General features: G+C 36.3%; 4 protein-coding genes across 4 annotated transcripts in view; 1 reads left to right on the top strand and 3 right to left on the bottom strand.

Moving 5' to 3' along the window:
* LOC117624270 (probable LRR receptor-like serine/threonine-protein kinase At1g56140) overlaps positions 1–16,247 on the bottom strand; it is a 32,084-nt gene extending 15,837 nt beyond the window's left edge. Inside the window, exon 1 of the mRNA XM_034355421.1 lies at positions 16,162–16,247. The gene's annotated coding sequence lies outside the window, so the exon portion shown is untranslated. The remainder of the gene's footprint in view (positions 1–16,161) is intronic.
* LOC117625172 lies at positions 126–2,524 on the bottom strand. Its single transcript, XM_034356778.1, has 2 exons — positions 1,417–2,524; positions 126–1,117 (listed from the first exon to the last, which is right to left on the bottom strand). The coding sequence occupies exons 1-2, from the start codon at positions 2,522–2,524 to the stop codon at positions 126–128; spliced, it is 2,100 nt and encodes a 699-aa protein (XP_034212669.1).
* LOC117624272 (acyl-coenzyme A thioesterase 13) lies at positions 4,178–5,688 on the top strand. Its single transcript, XM_034355425.1, has 2 exons — positions 4,178–4,299; positions 4,941–5,688. Exon 2 carries the CDS (start codon positions 4,971–4,973, stop codon positions 5,451–5,453), a length of 483 nt encoding a protein of 160 aa, XP_034211316.1. The 5' UTR covers positions 4,178–4,299; positions 4,941–4,970; the 3' UTR covers positions 5,454–5,688.
* Positions 6,414–16,269, bottom strand: LOC117624269 (probable LRR receptor-like serine/threonine-protein kinase At1g56130). The gene is made up of 25 exons (XM_034355420.1): positions 16,162–16,269; positions 14,650–14,848; positions 14,305–14,491; positions 14,051–14,122; positions 13,807–13,878; positions 12,847–12,918; positions 12,642–12,713; positions 12,429–12,500; positions 12,245–12,316; positions 12,072–12,143; positions 11,914–11,985; positions 11,730–11,801; positions 11,563–11,634; positions 11,343–11,408; positions 11,051–11,113; positions 9,843–9,887; positions 9,648–9,706; positions 9,038–9,423; positions 8,760–8,955; positions 8,481–8,645; positions 8,180–8,298; positions 7,833–8,043; positions 7,285–7,516; positions 7,046–7,196; positions 6,414–6,941 (listed from the first exon to the last, which is right to left on the bottom strand). Exons 2-25 carry the CDS (start codon positions 14,774–14,776, stop codon positions 6,534–6,536), a joined length of 3,135 nt encoding a protein of 1,044 aa, XP_034211311.1. The 5' UTR covers positions 14,777–14,848; positions 16,162–16,269; the 3' UTR covers positions 6,414–6,533.
* Positions 16,270–18,704: the final 2,435 nt, after the last annotated feature.

The raw sequence follows: 18,704 nt of genomic DNA, 5'->3' as shown, positions 1-18,704 counted from the left end.
CAAAAAGTGCATCGCAGAAACTGACTATACATTCGCTAAACCATATCTAAAATAAAAAATTGTCAAATGAGAAGGAGTGTTCATATAATAGCCTTGCAAGTCTTCCTATTGTGCCCAACAACACTTCACCGACTGCATTTCAATGGCCTTTTAAATTCACCAAAAACTTTGATCCTCTTTGTTGGTGGTCTTCCGGCTGGCCTCTTTGTAATTGGCGGAAGCACAACTCCAACTGCAGAACCATTGCTGCCCAATCCTTTCCCAATATCTGGAATAGGAAAAATAGGACTCTCATAGGCTTTTTGAAAGAAGTCGGTTTTGTAGTAACACTCCACGTAATCATAAACTGAATCTCTCTTTGCTAGGATTGCAGCCACCGCATGTGTGCAAGGAAAACCGTCAATTTGCCAAAGACGGAAAGAACAAGTCCTTTGCTCGAGATCAACCATCACAGAATAATCAGCAAATACTTCAAAAACAGTGGAATTAGAACGACGAACTGCCCAAGTCCTACCGGCCTCCGCATTTTCACAGAGTCTAGTTTCCATCTCCGGACACAAAACGGTTGTCCACTTCTCCGCTTCAAATCGTCGTTGAGAATTCAATACCATCAATTTCTGTCGAATCCCTTCTATCAAAGGTAGCACCGGCAAATCTCGAAACACACCAACCCAATTATTAAAGGACTCCTCTAAACTGTTTGCCATCTCCCCATAACGCATTCCTTTGAAAAATGCGTTGGCATAGTGATCTCTAGACAAATCAGATATAAATGCCTTCACTTTCGAACTCCCAACAATCACCAACTCCTCCATTGCTACCTTAAACTCTTCCTCCGTAACAGTATATGCGCATCTACTAAATAAATTGATAACACGGTCTTGGAGCAGTTTCCCATAACCTGACTTTGGGTACTTTGATATCAAATTCTGTTTGAGGTGATAATAACAGTAAGAATGAGGCCATCCGGGAAACACAAACCCCATTGCATTTAACAAACCTTGATTGCGGTCCGAGAAAAAGGTCACCACTCTCCCCATCGGTAGCAATATAGAAGCCAAATGTTGAAGAAACCAAGTCCAATTCTCCTCTGTCTCAGAATCAACAACTCCAAAAGCTAGAGGATAAAACCCCGCAAAACAAAACCAAAAGCACAAGTATAAGCAAAAAAGGGAAACTGCAGTGCAGTTTATGAAAACAAATCTGCTCAAATTTGAAAGGAAACCAAAAGCCAAATCCATGATCCAAGTACTAAAACTAAGTTTAAAACACATTTAAGTTCATGAGCAGTTCCAACATTCCCACAGACATGCAAAAAATATTAATAAAATCGAATTATGAAACAAGAAACTGCAATGCAGTTTCTGATAACAATTGCAACAAATGAAAATCTGCAATACATTACGGTAACCATACCTTGATTTCCATTCTTTCCCAAAGCACAGAGAAGCTGCCCCTTGTACTTGCTCTTCAAAAACGTAGCATCAATGAACAACAAGGGTATGCAATATTGAAATCCAACAATGCAACCGCCAAAAGACACAAAAAACCGTCGAAAGCGATTAATTCCAGCTTCACAATCAAGAGTGCAGAGAGAACCAGTGTTAGTTTCCTTTACCGCGTCCGTATACCACACTAACTCGTTGAAGGACTTCGACTCATCACCGTGAACGTCCAATTTAGCTAACTCTTTGCCAAACCATGCGTGGTAGTATGAAATGTCTATACCATAATAATCTTTGAACTCGTGTATAATCTCAATTGGCTTCAGCTCTGGTTTTGCACGAATTCTGTCCACAATGAGGGAGGACACCACACGAGACCTCATCATCTTACTCTTTGATTCCCGTATCCGACCCGCACATGTATGAACATTATTTAACATCCGAATTACAAAACTGCCAGTAGCTTCACAACGAGAAGCATAAACACGCCAGCTGCAACCCTCCAATTTCTTATTCGAACAAACAACAACCACCCGCTTCTTGTCATTGCCGGCATATAAAAAATTAAATCCTACTTCAAGAGCGTACTTGCACAATTTCAACCGGAACTCCTCTGCACCCCCGTCAAACTTCTGCCCCACATGATGTATGTATGTCTCCCACTCATTTGACAACAAAGGCTTAGCACTTGCTCTCTTCGACCTGCCCAAAAACTCGTTTCTGTCTTCGACAGTACTAGAACACGACGACTCGCCCTTTTCACATGCTATCAACTCCTTATTTACACAAAAATCACCACTATATTCGCTGATCCCGCATAAATCCTTCACTAAAATATCAACAGTCTTCTCATTTGATATCAACAAAAATGTCCTCATCAAGTCCAAATCGCTATCCGTTTCTAGAAAACAACTCGGATAACTGGGCACCGAATACCGTAATGTGAAACAACCCAACTGCAAACCCCTAAACCTCAGACACAAAGTCTTCAAAATATCAACCATGGATGACTCTGATGAAACTGAAAACATGATGGTTTCCGACTTATATGTGCACTTGGCAATGACACACACCTCCATTAGCCTTGAAAATGCAAACAAAACAACAAACAAAAACAGAATATCAAAACATGTTTGACTTCATGAGCAGTTATAACATTCCCATAAACCTTAGCAAAAAGCACTTTGAAATTGAATTATGGAACCAGAAACTGCATTGCAGTTTCTGCAACAAAATTTGCTACAAACAACCAGAAATCAAAATGCAAATACAGTACTGAATATCAAAACACGTTTGACTTCATGAGCAGTTATAACATTCCCATAAGCCCTAGCAAAAAGCACTCTGAAAATGAATTATGGAACCAGAAACTGCATTGCAGTTTCTGGTTCAAAATCTGCTACAAACAACCAGAAATCAAAATGCAAAGACAATACTGAATATCAAAACACGTTTGACTTCATGATCAGTTATAACATTCCCATAAACCCTAGCAAAAAGCACTCTGAAAGTGAATTATGGAACCAGAAACTGTTTCTGGTTCAAAATCTGCTACAAACAACCAGAAATTTTGAATCCAACGATTTTGAATGGTTAATCCCTATAAGCGAAGCAAAACCTAAACGAAGAGTAGTTTTGAATCCAACGATTCATCCATTTTTCCAAAAACTGCATTGCATAAAGAACAACATGCAAAAATGTGTAATCCCTAAAATCGAAGACAAATCTATGTTAGAGGGTCATTTTCTTACTGTTTTTTTCCCAAGAGAGTGAAAATCGCTTCGATAGTCGTCAGTGGTTGTCGTTGTTGGTGGTGGTTTCTGCTCGTCGTCGTTGCTGCTCTTCGTCGTTGCTGCTCGTCGTTGCTGCTCGTCGTCGAACGAAATTTGCCTGCCAAACGACGAAATCTGCTGCCACACAACTGAGCTCGAAGACGAAACAGAGAAGAACACGAAGCTGCTGCCAAACGAACGAGAACGAAAACGAAACAGAGAAGACGCGCCTTGTTTAAACACAAAGGGGCAAAAGCGTCAGTTACTGTATAGGTTTACAAATGGGCCAACGAATCTGGGCTCTCTTTGGGCTAACCCAAATTAGTAAATTTTTTTTAGGTATTAAAAAAACCTAATTTTTCTTTATTATTTATTATTAAAGGAATTGAACCTAACCACTAGACCACTAGACCACTAGACCACTAGTGGGCTAATTGAGCCACTCAAATGAGTTTAGAGAAATTAGAACCAAGCATTCCTCCTATAAAAGTGTTTACTAAATTTTCTTAACACTCTCCTCTGTTCAAGGAGTTTGGTGGTGGAATTGAAATCACCAAAACATTGTTAAGTAACATCAAAACTTGGAAATTCACCTTTTACTTGTGATGAGGGTTTTTTTTCTTTATGATGTTTGATTCAATAATTCCGTGTTGGTGTGCACCTAAGTTAGGTCTATATATAGTGTGCTTATCTCTTTAAATTCGATTATTGTACATTATAATAATTTAGAATATTATTTGTTTAAAAAAAAAAAAAATCATGGTTGGTTAGTTTGTAGTATCCATCATGGTCGCTAATATAATGATTGATTTTCAAGTTTATAAATAATAATTAAAAAAAAGAAAAAAAAAAAAGAGATGGATTCAATTGCCATATAAACCATAGGAATAAGATTGCTTTTGCTATATTTGAAACTACAAGGATTAAAACGAAATTGAGTCAAAATTATAAGTAACAAAAATATACTTTCGAAAGAAACCTTCTTTTTACCCAACAAAATTGAAAGAAACCTATCTCTTATTATCTTCTCGCATTTCTAAGGCAACACTGAGTCAGAGAAGGACATAACACACTGCCCTGAGGTTCTGATCTTTCTCTTAGCTATTTGTTAATCATTCAGAGCTCTTTCTCTCTATTTGTATGATTCAGCTCTCTCCCCCTGGTTTATGTTTCCGTTTCTGAAATTTAATGGAATTGATGATCTGGGTTTTGTTTTTAGAGAGGAATTTGAGATTAGATTTGGGGTTTTGTATAAACTCGCAATTTAGGTGTTTCTCAGAAAATATTTGGGAAATTTGTCATATTTGTAACTAGATTTTGGATTCTGGGTTAGCTTGGCCTTTTTCCTGATCTTGAATGTGTTTTGAATCTGACTTGATCTGCTTGTGTGCAAACGAAGTTCTCTTTTTTCTCTATGGATGTAATGTTAGGGTTCTCAGTGCTCAGAGCTCAGAGCTCTGGTTGATTGTGGAGAAATTTAGGAGGAAAATGAAAATGATATGAAACCACCTTGCAAATATTGACTAAGAAGCTGGTTTGGTTTGACTGCTCTATCTAGATTAGAACCTTAGTGTGTGTATGTGTCTAAATGAAAACATAGGTTAAAGTTTTTAACTTGGCCCTTGTATGATTCTTTTTTTGTTCCCCTGAGTTGCATAATATTTTTTATTATCAAGAATTGTTATCTTATGTTGAGACTGAGACAGACAAAGTCCTTTTGTAGATTAATATTCAATTGATTGCAATAATTGAAATGAAGAAAGAAGGAAATGAGGAAACAAGTATGGAGTCAGTGAAGAAGTTCTTGGAGAAAGAAGGTGAAATGGCAATCTCCATGGATGGGCTGCCAGATAAGTTCTTTGAGCCCTTTATCATGAAAGGCATTCAAGTTGATCTCCTTGAACCCGGTCGTATTGTTTGCTCCTTCAAAGTACCCCCTCGTTTGCTGAATGGAGGCAATTTTATGCATGGTGGAGCCACAGCAACCCTTGTGGATTTGATAGGGTCAGCTGCAATCCTCACCGTCGGAACTCCCAGCGTTGGAGTTTCAGTGGAGATCAATGTTTCATACTTGGATTCTGCTTACCCTGGTGAGGAAGTTGAGGTTGAGGCCAAGGCTTTACGAGTTGGGAAGGCTGTTGGTGTTGCCAGTGTTGAGTTAAGGAAGAAGAAGACAGGCAAAATTATAGCTCAGGGCCGTCATACCAAGTATCTTGCTCTCGCTAGCAAACTCTGAACAGCTTGGAAGCTGGAACCAAGACCCAAGACACAATTCGGTCTGTGTTCTATGTAAAGATTTTTCAACATTGAATAAGTTTTCTTTTGACTGAATTATATAAATTCACAGTTTGAGATGCAAATCAATGATCAATTGAAATTTTCCTCAGACTTGTATAGAATATTGAGAAGCCTATTGGTGTTGTCAGTGTTGAATTTAGGAAGAAGAAAACAGGGGAAACATTGTTGTCAAACTGGTGCTTCTCCCTACACTCAATAAACTATGAACAACTTTAAACCAACAATTCAGTGTTCCAATTTACAAATTTTGCTCATGGTTATAGTTCAAAGAGTTTCACATGCAAACAAATTTACAAATTTTGCTCATGGTTATAGTTCAAAGAGTTTCACATGCAAACAATGCTCAATAGCATCGCTCCTCAGACTGATTCCAATATGAAAAAGTTATTAAAAACCAGAAGATTCAATTGCTTAACCTTTAGATCGTAACATGATACAACTGGTTCATAAAAATATAATCTAAATCAAGAGAAAAAAGTTGATTATTTAAGTCAATTCTTCAAAATCGCATTCCTCATCATAATTGCATTCATCATCGTAATTGTATCCATTATATTTGTCATTTGCAACATATGAATCGTCACATGTTTAGTCCGCTAAAGCCTACATGGTGAATCATTGACGTTTCTTTCTTTAGAAAACCGTTTTTCCATATTTTTCTGTTGCTGAGATTTGCTTTGGTGCTGAGTTGCTTGTGGATCAATTTGAGTTCGTTGTGACATTTTATTAATCAAACAGGTTCACAGTCGTTCATATATGCTGAAATTTACTATTTAGCTACTAAAGTCTCTAAATTTGCGAGACTTTTGCTTATAAGCGCTTATGTAAAGTTGTTTCTTTATTTAAAATATACTGTGCTATCACCATTTCTTTTTGAACATGTATTATTATATGCATCACCATTGCTAAAAACTAGACGCAGAGAAAGACCCAAAGAAAAGTACAACATGTAGGAAAGTTTTAGCAGTAAAAGTCGCATATTGACAGCAAGGGCAAGACAATGGCAACTTCTTAGTTCTCACCTGCCTTCTCCTATAATGCCAGTGAGCATTGATTCAGTGACATTTACCGGAGACGGCGAAAGGTCAATCCCGGGGCTAGCACTAGTTGTGGTCCCTTCAGGCTGATGGTTGGGATGAACATTGCTCTCAGTTGATGGGGTATCATTATCCAACAAAAAGCTACTTGTGGTTACATCTTTGAAATCCCAATCTGTCAAATAACTTGGCTTTGAAATAACAGTGCTTGCTTCAATATCTCCAGAGAGCATTGCCACTACGCGTGACATCGATGGCCTCATCATTGGTGATGCCTGAGTGCAGAGGAGAGCTGCTTTTATCAATCTAGTTGCTTCCTTTTCATCAAACTCTGTCAATCTCGGATCCAACAGCCCCAAACTCTGGTCGTTTTCATGTAGAGTCCATGCCTGAAAACAAACATCATGGGCATGGCATGGTTAAAAAGGAAAAAAGTAAAGAAGTTTTCACAACAATGCTAAAATAAAAGTAGCTAGGCATATTGTTTTCCTACCCATTCAAGAAGATAAATCTTTTCACGATCCAAGTTGTTGTCTGAGTTTGGCCTCCCGCTGAGGATCTCCAAAGCAACAACCCCGAAACCAAAAACATCAGCCTTTTCTGTCAGATGTCCACGCATTGCATACTCTGGCGCCAAATAACCTCTACAAGATCATGAAATGGTTACTAAAAATGTTGCTTGGATTACACCCTTGTCACGATTAACAATGTATAACTTAAACGGAGGCTTACATTGTCCCTGCAACCCGGGTGCTAATGTGGGTTTTTTCGTCATCATAAAGCTTTGCCAATCCAAAATCTGATATTTTTGGGGAGAGTTCTGCATCGAGCAAAATATTACTGGCTTTGACATCTCGATGTACAATCCTGGGCCTTGACTCCTCATGAAGGTAAGCAAGTCCTCTTGCTGTTCCCAACAATATATTGAAGCGGGTAGGCCAGTCAAGGTGCAATTCATTTCTTCCTGAAACATTGCATGGAGAAGAAACAATGCATGTTAACAACTAATAACAAGTAGAAGAGAAAAAGAAAAAAAAAATTGGATGTAACCTTAGAGTACTTTAAACTGCAGAGTATTCTGTTTTTTTGCAAAATAAAAGGCAAAGTAGCAAAAGAATGTGCAGGTTTTTAATTTCATATGATTCGAATATTACTCTTTTGGTTTCTTTAAACTTCACTCCTCAGCAGAGAAATATTATAACAAAGTGGTTGTGTAAAAAACTTGGATGAACTTTTAGAGTCCTTGAAACTGCAGAGTATTCTGTTTCTATAAAACCTACCAAAAAGTGCCTGATCAAGGCTCTTGTTTTCAAGATACTCATAAACCAAAATGCGCTGGGTTCCTTCGATGCAGCATCCATACAATTTCACTAGATTGCGATGTTGGACTGCAGATATTGTAGCAATCTCGGTTACAAATTGACTCTTCCCTTGGTGAGATGCTACTGAAAGTTGCTTCACAGCCACTACCCTCCCATCAGATACTGTACCCTATAAACAGAAATACAATTCAGTAACATGAAAGTGAAGTAAAAAGAATCTATTTTGCTTCTCTCTCAATTTCTTTTTGTAAGAAGTCAAAGTCATTACTTTAAAGTAGCAGATATTGATGTAAAATAGATTTCACCTTATAAACAGGTCCATATCCTCCCTCTCCTAGCTTATTTGAAGGATTAAAATCTTCTGTTGCAGCTCTCAACTCAGCATAACTGAAAGTATTTGGTCGGGGGCCTAATCCTAGAAGATCTGCATATTCAAAAGAAAGTATGATATACGTTTAAATTTCGAAACAATACATGCTACTATAAAATTTGTGTTAACGTCACAACACATAAGAAGTAATTTCTTTCAAAGGCTTCATGCTTATCAACACGAGAAAGAATCTAAAACCGCATGCAGAATTAGCCACTAATAATATGCTCTTTTACCTTCATCGTCATCTTTTTCTGATTTTTTTCTCCTTATATATAGAACTCCAAATAATAATAGCAAGCTCACAGCCCCAACAGGGACTGCAATACCAACTATCAACCCAATCCTACTCTTCTTTCCTGGAGTAGTTGGTGGAAGCCCAGAAACAGTCGGTGTAAAATCTGAGCAATGAAATAGAATAATTGATAATTGTTCAGTGTCAATCAATTAGCAGCAGAAAGATACATTTAAACCATTCATAGGAAATCTTCATAATGTGACATTACATTATATACCTGAAGCAGCATGGACAGTCGATATTAGCGGGCCGTAATCACCTTGTTCAGGTATGCAACATGTTCCCTTACCAGCCCAGAACAGATGAATATCTAGGTAATTCTCTGACACATTAACCTTGAAGGGTTTCCCAACTGCTCTGTTAACCCCACCTGCCTCCTTCGATATGTCGAAGTCCTTCCATCTGAGGTTCCCCTAGGAAGCAAATGAAGACATAGTTAAATAATTTCGTCTAATGAGGTTGCCCTTACTTCAAATAGTTCATTAGCAGCCTTACTTGAATATAGATATCAAATACACGCCTTCCTAAACTTTGCCAAGTTTGTGTAGCACGGCTAGCATAAACCGTTTCTGCAAATTGCAACGTTACGGTATAAGGTCCATTCTGAAGTCCCAGGCCATAGTATCTAAGTGAACCTGGGGACAGTCTTGAAGTCTGGAAAAGCTCTGGGGTCACATCTGTACCGGTGACTTGCGTAAGGGTGGTTTCCACAAATGATGGATTCTTTCTGTCAGAAAACAAACCCACATTGCTAACAGCCCATTTCTGTGTACTGGTTACATTAAATGTTGCTGGGCCAAGAGCTGAGTCTTCAGCTTCATACAATATGCCATCACTTCCTCTCATTTGTGGTCCTCCGCACTTGATTGAGAAGTTTGCATCTGTAAAATTGAATATAGTAGCACAAGCTATGATTAGTGATAAAAACTTCAAACTCAAGACAAGACTCATACTGATGTTTCTGAATCACATATTTATAACCAGACATGCTTACTAAATGTATCAAAACACTCTTGCAATATGTATACATAGTTAGAGAAGCAATGCCTATTCCTGTAACATGATAATGCATTAATAAATGGCTAGTGAAACAAAAGAAGATTACATCGAGGGGTATCTCGATTGCATGGAAAATTCCTCTGGAGGCAATTCAATCCAGGAAGACTGCAAACAAAGAGAACAATTATTATTTATCCAGATGGAAAAATGTAGTGGAAGAATCCATTAAACTGAAGGAGTGTAATAGCTAGTAGTGATAGTATTGTCTGTCTAACTAAGGGTAAGAGAAACTTCAACTCACGTTATGTTTGAACTCCCAAATGTGAAGTTGTTGACCACTAAGTTCCTACATAAAATCATTAATCAATCAACATATGAAGCTATACATGTTTATTAAATAAAGATTTCATGTTCAATATCTAAACATAGTAGTACTTCAAATCCATCACTTCAAACTGTCACACACATTATTTGTGAGGACCACAAATGACACAAAAAAAAACATTAAGGATGCAATCTGATAGTTTCTTAAACCTTAAGGACATTTTGTGATATTAAGCCTTATTGAATTTCATTCATATGGGGGCTTATTATCACAAAACGTCCCTAAGGTTTATGAAACTATCAGATTGCATCCTTAATGTTTTTTTTTGTCATTCGTGGTCCTCAAGGTTAGTATGCATGATCACAAATGGTCCCTACCGTTAGGTTTTGTCAAAAACTCTGTTAGTTTGCTGACGTGGCATATATGTATATCACAAAACATCCTTGAGGTTCACAGACCTATCACAAATGGTCCTTATGAAATTTTTTTAATTTTTTAAATTTAAAATTCATAACATTTTTGTTTTCTTTTTAAAATTTTATGAATTATAATTATTTTAAAATATATATTAAATTTTAAATACATGTGACACTATATTATTGTAGATGTTGGCTCCATATATATGCCACATCAACAAACTAATGAAGTTTTTAAAAAATAATTTAAAATTCATAAAATTTTAAAATGAAAAAAAACTAAAGGTTTAGGGTTCATAAATGGTCCTCAAGATTAAAATCCTTCTATAAATGATTTTTTTCATTTATAAATAATTTTAAAAAGAAAACCAAAGTTTTACGAATTTTAAATAAAAAAATAAAAAAAAATTCATAGGGACCATTTGTGATAAGTGTGTAAACCTCAGGGATGTTTTGTGATATATATGTATGCTAAGTCAGCAAACTAACAGAGTTTCTGACAGAACCTAACGGCAGGGACCATTTGTGATTGCACATACTAACCTTGAGGACCATAAGTGACACAAAAAAACATTAAGGATGCAATCTGATAGTTTCGTAAACCTTAGGGACGTTTTGTGATAATAAGCCTTCATATGGGTATTATATATGCAGAATATTCGAGGAAAGAAGCACTGTAAGAATAAATCCTGGTGATATGTTTTGCCCAAACCAATTCTGGTAATTTAAATTGTAAACATGAAGGTGAAAGATAAAAAGGAGACATACAGTTGTGATATTGTGGTTACCCATTGGGGAAAGCTTCCTGATAAATAGTTGTAAGACAAATCACTGCACATAACAATACAGAATGAGAGGGCACAAAGTGTATGAAAGTTCAAAATAATTTGAACAAGAAAAATGATTAGAATGTTTTCATCAATGGATGAGGCCCTGATTGAGATTTTATCTCACGTACACAGATACACCCATATGCACACAGACACACACAGAGTATTTGTTTCATTGTTTCATTGCCAGTACATTCTATATAACATACTTTTATGACATGAGGACTTACATAGTCTGAAGTCGATTGCTCTTTTGGCTTGGAAGAGGTCCAGACAGGCTATTGTTTCCAAGAAACCTGGCCATTTCAATTATAATATAAGGCACCCAGAAAAAGAAGGAAAAATGAAGAAAGAAACAAGAAAAAGGTCAGATGAATGACTAAGTTTCTGAGAAGGAAATCCAATGGCATGAGTACAGAAAAATGTAATAAAGAAGGCAGGGCTTATTACAAGTATGTAAGAGAACTCATGTTGAACAAAGAACTTGGGAGTTGGCCTGTTAAATTGTTGAAACCCAGATTCCTGCAACATGAATGATAAGGTTAGAAAGCAATTAGAATGAAAGAAAATTAATTGGGATTTTTGGGATTTGGACTTATATATCTGCTGGAACGTACAGTATCTGTAAACCTTCATATTCTCCAATATCAGAAGGAATGCTACCATTGATTAACGCATTCCGTAGAACTCTGTTCCACCACCAAAAAATTTAGTGCACAGGTAAATGAGTAAGATTGCAAATTTTAAAAGGAAAAAAGAAGTTATATCACAATATTTGAAGGGATGAGAATGTTAACTTACAAATCGGTCAAGTTCTTCAAATTTCTTATAAAATCAAGAGAGGAGCTCACATTAGATATATCACTGATTCGCCTGCATTATCATACACAAACATAAGTGATGCTAGTGTAGTGAGAGTGAGAGAGAGAGAGTAAAACTTATGAAGCATTTGCCCTTACAGAGTGTTCAATGAAGTCAGTTGAGAAAAACTGGTTGGTATTGGACCTTCAAAAGAGTTCCCTTGAAATCTCCTACAAAAACATTTGAGATGCTTGTGAATAAAAGACCCATCTCTCAGCCATGCAGGTCTGCTTTCATAAACTGCAGCAGGTTAAAAGTTTTCCATACTTACAAAACAGTCAGTTTTGTCCAATTCCCAATGAAAGCAGGTATCTTTCCTGAGAAAGCAATGTCTGATGCCCAGCTAAAATTCAAAAAGTTGACTCATAGTAAGCTCATCCCAGAATAGCAATCTCAAAGTGCTGAATAAACAAAAAAAAAAAAAACTTATAACACCACTTAAGGGCCATTCTTACAGGATTTGCATGTTGATGAGCTTAGCAAATGTTGAAGGAATTTCCCCACTAAGTCCACAGCTGTCCATGTACCTGTGAAAATCATAAACTGGTTAGTACCAATTTCATATGATAAACGCACTCCTTTCTCATCGATAATGAATTAACAAATAAACCGGTAAAAACACATTGCAACATGCGATTCAAATTCGATGAGTTAAATGAAGCACTTACCATTGCTCGAGCTTGACTAAGTTACCAAGTTCTGGAGGGAGTGTTCCGGAGAAATTATTTGATCCAAAGGACCTGCAACAAGTCATGATGAAGAGGTATAGAATTAAATGATAGGGGGTTCTATATCGAACTTGTCTCAATAGAGCATTTCTCATTTGTCTAGAACACAAAATTTAATTGTGCTTCCTTATGTTTCATTGCTTACAGCGTAGTTAGCTCCGTAAGGTTTCCAAGCTCCTTGGGGATGGGCCCAGAGAATGAATTGATGGCAATTGACCTGAATGGAAATATCAATTAAAGAAATTAGCACGAGTTTATAATTTAGGATAAAACAAAAAAAAAATTATGCACTACGTGCTGCTTTTACCATATGGTATAACTCACTTGGGAGGTCTATATTTCATGTCCTTAAAGAAGAAACAAACCAACAAAATTGATTGATTTGTAAGAAATACAGTTCCAACTTATAATACAGGACCAAAAACAAAAAGGAAAGCCAATCACCTCAAAGTGAAATCTAGTTTTCAAAATAACCCTTATTATTGAAAAGAACTTGAAAGTGATTTCAGTTTTTGTTTTCATTTGTTTTGCGCTCCTATTTCATTCATTAATTTTACATCACTGCACATGGAATGCACTCCAATTATAAAAATTTGGTATTTGGGACCTCCCGACTTGGACCCAGTTGCTTGATTCTTGCACTTGGCCACGGACCCAATCCAAGCCTCAGGAACTCCATCTCCAAAATTCATCATAATTCCAAAAAAATTCACCGGAAAATACAACGAACTTTTTGTAACATGCACTTTCATTCTATGATCATAAATTCACAATTGGACCCCAAAAACTTCCGTTTCCAAGTTTCACATAAAACTGAAAACTGAAAATTTAATTCAGTTACCAAATATCTTGTGTTCAGTTTTCAGTTTTCACTTTTGTGAAAATTGAAATTAATTACCAAACAAGTTTTCAGTTTTTGAAAAATGAAAAATGGAAACTTAAAATTGAAAATTGAAAACTAAAAACCGAAAACCGAAAACTGAAATGGTTATCAAATGGGTTCTAAGTAAATTATAGAGATTGTACAAGGGAATGAGTCTCATCAAAGTATTAGACAGATAAAAATTTGTATTACAACTTAAACAAATGTTCTCTCACTACTTACAATGACGTCAATGCGGACATATTGCCGATGAACGCTGGTAGGGGACCGGTGAAATAATTCTGATCAATTTTCCTACAAGAATTAAAACAAAGTGCAATGACCAACGATTAATCTCTGAGTATAAAAAAATATTCATGCCAATTTTGAACAGTAAGACTAAGAAACATGTGTCTTTCTCTTTTATATGCAAATGTTAATTTTGGTAAACACAACAACAGAGAATGGGGTTGGAAAAACTTCATACAAAACGGTCAGATATCTTAAAGCCACAAATTCTTGTGGAAACACCCCTCGTTTGTTCAGAGCATAAACTCTCCTGGAAAGAAAAAAGATTGATTAGTTAGGCATTTAATATTACAATTGATATATCAGGCATGATCTGCTTAGTTTTCTAACACATAATTAATGGAGTTGCTACAGTCAACAACACAAGACTAAAGAGTACGGAGAGAGAGAGAGAGAGAGAGAGAGAGAGAGAGAGAGAGGAGGGTAACATACAGTTGGGTGATGTGGCAGGTAGTACTTTTTTCATAAGTACAATCACAAATGATGGCTGGATTATTAGCTGGATCCTCAAAGTCGGTTCCATTAACGGCAGATCCACTGCATGGATCTCCACTGATATTCCACAGCCCCGGCACGGCTTGCGTGTCCCATTGCTCGAATATTGAGTTCAACGCCCTCACTGCACTCTCAATTCAATCGTTGTGTACACATCACATAACGTACTTATGTTAATAGACTGTCCAGAAATCACAAGGAGGAAGAAAAAAACAACATATATCCTCGTATTTAAAAGATGCTTAGAAATATGTACAACTTTGGAAAGCATGGCTAGTTTACCTTCAGATGGATCGGTAGTGGCATTTTGAGCCATGGACACCTGAAACCAGAAGCACAGGCTGGAAAAGAAGGCAACGGACACTGAAAGATGCCATGGTTGCTTCAACATCCTCCTGGAATCGATCATGTTGTTGTACACAAGCGCTGGCTCCTCGACGGCACAAAATTTGAATTCCCAATTGTTCCTAAAGTACTTGTTCTAACACACAGAGTAGAGAACAATCCATTTTCAACAATCAGAAGCATGTGCATCGATGAATTATTGACAACATATTTAATATAAAGTTCTATTCATGCGTCTAATCTGATGAGAAATATATTTATCTGTCGACAAATGTTGTTGGGGTAGATTCCATTAATTAGCATGGATGTTAAGGATGTTGATGTATGCTCACTATGTGGAATATTTCCAGTTAGATTTTAGTCACACATTGACAATCTCAGCTTAAGATTACGTTGACTTCAGGGGTTTTGCATTTATTATTATTATTTTCCTTTCCAAGTTGCATGATCAAATGGCTGCCACTTTTCTAATTTCCCACCTGCAGTGGTCTACATGCTTTGACAAGTGACATCCACATTGAGTATCGTTATTATTATATTGAGCTAGAGTTTGAAATATTTATCTACAATTCTAGATACTCATCTCATGGCTTTTCCAATTTAAATACTTTTTCTTGTTCACAATATCAAAGGGACGGAGTGGACTAACAATAAAGTTATAACTAAACTTATTATAATATTCTAAAATTTTTTATTTTTTATTTTTTATATCAGCGATGTTGGGGCAGAGGAAAATCGAACCTAAGAAGCTCGGATGCAAGGGAAGATAACATAGTTGGAAATTTATTTCTTGACAATTTCTGTATGAGGGGAGGTTTACATCTCTTTGATTTTTCTGTACTATCTTTTTCGTGGAGAGACAATAAATTTCAGAAAAGTACACCTGGATTTTTCGAAAGAAGAAACAAAAAAAAACTATGGTGGAATTTTCAAAAATTGTGGCTAACAACCACTCTGGATGATGAAGGCCTATCTGCAAGTTGAATCAGTCAAAGGTGATGAATGGCTGAGCATTTTGATGATGTGCAAACTCACCTGAGTTTTACTGACGTCATATTGGAATGGATATAAATCATATCAAGATAATAACTTTGGTTTTATTATATATAACTTTGGTACATACTGCCAAGTGACAATTTGTATATAGGACACGTGGATTGCACATGCAATGTGATCAAGTTGAGGCTTATGGGTTGGTTCATAGGGTTTCCATAAAATTCAATAATTTAAGACAACTGTTTTCCCTATATATACACTCATAAAGAAATATAAATTTTTTAACCAGAGTGTTTTTACTATTCAAACAGGGAAACATTGCTTTTGAATGCATCTTTGAATTACAATAAAACAACCTTAATTTATTAACATTTTCAGAGAAGAAGAAAACTAGCAGTTTATGATCATTCAAGCCAACTCAGAGAGAGAGAGAGAGAGAGAGAAGAGAGGTACCTTAGAAAGGGTTGGCAGTAGATTTCTGAGGTGATGAGATATTGAAGCAGAGAGACAGCAGCTGAAGCAAGAAGCAGCAAATTGGTATGAGGAGATGGCGGCTAGCTTCTCCCACTGATTCTGAAACTCATCATCTCTCTCTCCTAACAATATGAGAGTGAAAGAGATGATTCTCCCACTCACTTAATGGTACGAGAGAGAGAGAGAGACAGAGAGGATAGAGTCCATGTCAATCTGTCAAATTCTTCAAATCAATATTTGTTTATTCAACAACTAGCCTCACAGCTTTTTCCTTTTCTTTTTTCTTAAAAAAATATATATATATATTATTTATTATTAAAGGAATTGAACCTAACCACTAGACCACTAGACCACTAGACCACTAGTGGGCTAATTGAGCCACTCAAGTGGGTCTTTATTTTTTTGAGATCAATTGTATATAGTTAATGAGCAATATGATTGGCATAGTTGTTTTATATGATTCTCCAATTTGCTACCATTTGCAATTTTGGGAAGAATTCGAATTGAGAATGAGTTGAAATGTGAAAGTATTGAGAGTTTAGAGAAATTAGAATTAAGTATTTCTCCAATAAAAAAGTTTATTAGATATTTTCTTCAACACGCTCCTTTGTTCAAGGAGTTTGGTGGTGGAATTGAAATCACCAAAACATTTTCAAGTAACTTCAAAGACTTGGAAATTCACATTTTTCTTGTGATGAGGTTTTTTTTCTCTCTATGATGTTGATTCAATAATTCCATATTGGTGTTCACCTGAGTTAGGCCTATAAACTAATGTACTGTGCTTATCTCTTAAAACTTGATTCCTCTTATTGTAGATTAAGATAATTTAGAATATTATTTGTTTAAAAAAAAATTTCATGGTTGGTTAGTTTGTAGTGTCCATCATAGTCCCTAATGTAATGATTGATTTTCAAGTATATTTAAAAAAGAAAAAGAAAAAAAGAGATGGATTCAATTGCCATATAAACTAGAGGTGTCAAACGGGCTGTGCCGTGTTGGCCCGTACAATTTAAATTCGTGCTTTTAACATTTTCGTGTCGTGTCGTGTCGGCCCATTTAATTTATTGTGTCGTGCCGTGTTAGTCCATTTAGTAAAATCATTGATCCTGACTCGGCCCAAAACCCATGTCCATATTGAAACGGGCCGGGCCGGACTTGTGCCATGCCCATGTTCGTGCCATAATCGGACCCAAGAACTAACCCATTTAATTTGAATTTTTTTAACTTGATTTTTTTTTTTTGCCCACTAACTATTTTTTTCTTCCTCTGAGTTGCATAATATTTTTTTATTATCAAGAATTGTTATATTATGTTGAGACTGAGACAGACAAAGTCCTTTTGTAGATTAATATTCAATTGATTGTAATGATTGAAATGAAGAAAGAAGGAAATGAGGAAACAAGGATGGGCTGCCAGAGAAGTTATTTGAGCCCCTTATCATGAAAGGCATTCAAGTCGATCTCCTTGAACCCGATCGTATTGTTTGCTCCTTCAAAGTAACACCACCCCTCCCTCCTCTGCTGAATGGAGGCAATTTTATGCATGGTGGAGCCACAGCAACCCTTGTGGATTTTATAGGGTCCTTGTTCATTGCTTTCCAAATCATTCTTTTAAACAGTGCCGCCTGCTTGCTGTTAAGGTACCCAACAACATACAAGCATCATGCCTTCCATGTCAAAATTCCAAAAATACAAAATTGAAGCAACAATCATATACAAATCCAAATCAAAAGACAGCAGTTTACAGATAAGTCTAGACCAAACACTATATACCAAGTGGCTGTAATGGAAGTGATCTTGAAGAAAGCTGATGGATCATGGGCAGGGGGTAGCTTTCAGTTTCAGGATCACTGCTATTGTCTTTCATTAATTTTTACTCTTTATTTTCAAACATAGAAAATGTGGTTGATTGTCATGAACCAAGAACAAAACTTTTCACAATAACCATGAAAGGATATTCCAAGAGCATTGATATATAGATTAAATTCAAATCATCATTGAGGAATTTGAGCATCTACCGTCTATTCATCAACTTGACAAAAATGGGCAACCACGATTCAAACTCAAGAAAAGCAAGAGCAATATACCTTGGTTTATTATTTTTAAAAACAGTACAGCCGCGCGGCTATACTATGCTTTCCCCTTACCGAACGGCTATACTATGTTCTTCACTAATTTTTTTTTAAAATAGTATAGCCGGTCTGCTTTACTGTCTTAACACGTGGCGCCTAGAGCTAAGTAGGTCCTTTTTTTTAAATATATATATAAATGGTATAGCCAGGCAGCGATACCCGGTTTTTTATTATTTTTCAAAAATAGTACAGCCCCCCGGCTATACGGATTTTGTTTTTTATAAATAGTATAGCCGCGCAGCTGTACTATTTTGACAGGTGGCGCCTAGAGCTAAGCGCGTCCTTTTTTTAATATATATAAATAGTATAGCCGGGTGGCTATACCCGGTTTTTTATTTTGTTTAAAAAATAGTACAGCCGACCGGCTATACTCGGTTTTATTAATATTTCT

The sequence above is a fragment of the Prunus dulcis genome, chromosome 4, assembly GCF_902201215.1.
Source record: "Prunus dulcis chromosome 4, ALMONDv2, whole genome shotgun sequence".
NCBI classification, from domain to species: domain Eukaryota; kingdom Viridiplantae; phylum Streptophyta; class Magnoliopsida; order Rosales; family Rosaceae; genus Prunus; species Prunus dulcis.
This window is presented reverse-complemented; position numbering and strand designations above follow the sequence as displayed.